Below are 2,050 nucleotides of genomic sequence, written 5' to 3'. Positions count from 1 at the left end.
TATCTGTCTCCTGGTGAGACCCTGGAAGGCAAAGACAAGTCTCTCAGCCGTCTTTGTAACCTGCTTGGTTTGCTGAGTGTCTGGCCTATTAATACACATCAAAAGCTTGTTGAATTCAATGAAATGTTCCAGGGATTTTTGTCTGGAGTGTGGAACAAATTTCCACCTGGAAGAACGCTAAGTATTTGTTTCAGTTCCAACGCACTGAGCTGCAAGTAGCAACTACAAAACAATTAACGGTGGCCTAAACCACAGGATATTTGTGGCTTACTTAACAAGGAGTCTGGAGGTAGGCAGACTCCAAGTCACTCAGCAATTCAGCCATGTCCATCCTTCCTCTCCAGTGTCCCCAGTATTCTGGTCTTTTCTCATGCTTGTCATGTCATCAGTAGTAGACGGTTGTCATTGTGCAGGCTCCATTTCCTCATGCCAGCATCACAAAGAAGAGTGAGGATGGGGGTAAAGGCTTTCTTCTCCGGAGGCTTTGTGTGTCATCCAAACGGGAAGCTCCCGCTCACGTCACTGTCCAGAACTGGGTCGAGTCCTATCCCTAGCCCAGTCATTGGGGAAGGGGGATGAGATTACCATGATTCATTTAGACCAATCATGCTGCATCCAATGAAGCAGGGGCCAGCGCATACCTTTCCTGAAATCCAGGTGAAGCAGGTGTGAGGTGAGACATATGTGTTGGGCAGCAATGAATAGTGCTTACTCAAGCTGACTATACCTGATTCACAAAATGGTATTTTTGTAGACTCATGTAGTAACTCAACTTATAATGTTGTTCCTTTGAGAAAATGTGTTCTCAACACCAAAGAGAACGCTTGAGAAACATTGCAATACATGGAATGAAATTCCAAAATACATGGAATGAAATTCACCCATTTATCTTTAAAACTATAGGAATATAATTTCATCGTTCTTAGACCCATTTGAAGGTATTTTAGAATCTTTTAGTTTGAGGACCGATTATGAACATAAACTGTCAAGGTGTAGATATTTAGAAGCGATGGTTAACAGAGTTTACTATGAGAAAACCAAAAAAACTTGTGAACTTTTTGTTTGCTCATTAGTTCTTCTGTCCTCAAAAAGAGTGGGATTGCCAGCTGTTTATAAACCCCATTTGGTCCCCCCAAGGATGGCTCAAGGAACTAAGTTCACAGATAGTGGCAGAATCGCCTCTCTTATCTCCAGGTCCACCGTTCATCCTGCTTAACTGCAGGAGCCTCGATCAACAAACATGGGCTGCGTGCCCATGACCTGGAAATAAATGTCCCAGGTATTTCTGTCTGGCGCTTGGAATGAATTTTCACCTGGAAGAATGCTAAGTATTTGTTTCAAGGCTGTGGCTGTGTCCCGGAGAGCCAAAGAGACCCTTTCCCGGTCTGTTGGGGCCGGCACGCGGGACCAGGCAACCAAGATCCTAAGCACCTTCCAGTGTGGAGTAAGTGTATCAAACATCAGGGGCGCGAAAGGTCAGGGGCCTGCGTTGCGCCCGGTGCCGGCCCGGCGGCGCTCTAACCACTGCGCCCCCGATCTCGTCCCCGCCGTCGGCCTCCAGCCACAGGCGTCGCTGTGCTCTCGCGCCGGCCCGGGAGCCGCGTTCCGCAGGGAGCAAGCGCTCGCGCAGAGCAGGGGTTTCAGTTTCTGGCGCGAACTTCCGCCGTTGCGAAGTTGCAGGGCGGCTTGGCGCGATGTCTGGGGACGGCAGCGGCCGCCGGTCCGAGGGCCGGGGCCGGGGCCGCGACCCGCACCGGGATCGCACCTGCTCCCGCTCCCGATCGCGGTCCCCGCTGTCGCCCGTGTCCCGCCGCGGCGCCGCGCCCGAGCGCAGGGAGGCCCCGGAGCGCCCGAGCTTGGAGGAGACGGAGCCGTCGGATTCCGGGGACGAGATGATGGACCCGGCGAGCTTGGAGGCGGAGACCGACCATGGCCTGTGCCGCCAGATCCGCCATCAGTACCGGGCGCTCATCAACTCGGTCCAACGTAAGGCGGGGCGGCGCGGGCGCGGGCGCGGGCGCGGGGCGGCGCGGGCGCTGGGCGGCGCGGG

The 2,050-nt window shown here is 53.5% G+C and overlaps 1 protein-coding gene across 1 annotated transcript in view; it reads left to right on the top strand.

Moving 5' to 3' along the window:
- The first annotated feature begins 1,648 nt into the window (after window positions 1-1,648).
- Window positions 1,649-2,050, top strand: part of NSMCE4A (NSE4 homolog A, SMC5-SMC6 complex component) — a 14,807-nt gene continuing 14,405 nt past the window's right edge. The window contains exon 1 of the mRNA XM_029200962.1: window positions 1,649-1,986. Within this exon, the coding sequence (XP_029056795.1) occupies window positions 1,695-1,986 (292 nt within the window). The 5' untranslated portion in view covers window positions 1,649-1,694. The remainder of the gene's footprint in view (window positions 1,987-2,050) is intronic.

Source organism: Monodon monoceros, unplaced genomic scaffold (genome assembly GCF_005190385.1).
Source record: "Monodon monoceros isolate NGI ecotype Baffin Bay Population unplaced genomic scaffold, NGI_Narwhal_1 Super_Scaffold_4, whole genome shotgun sequence".
Lineage (NCBI taxonomy): Eukaryota > Metazoa > Chordata > Mammalia > Artiodactyla > Monodontidae > Monodon > Monodon monoceros.
The sequence above is the reverse complement of the archived record's forward strand: the minus strand, read 5'-3'. Positions and strand labels throughout refer to the sequence as shown.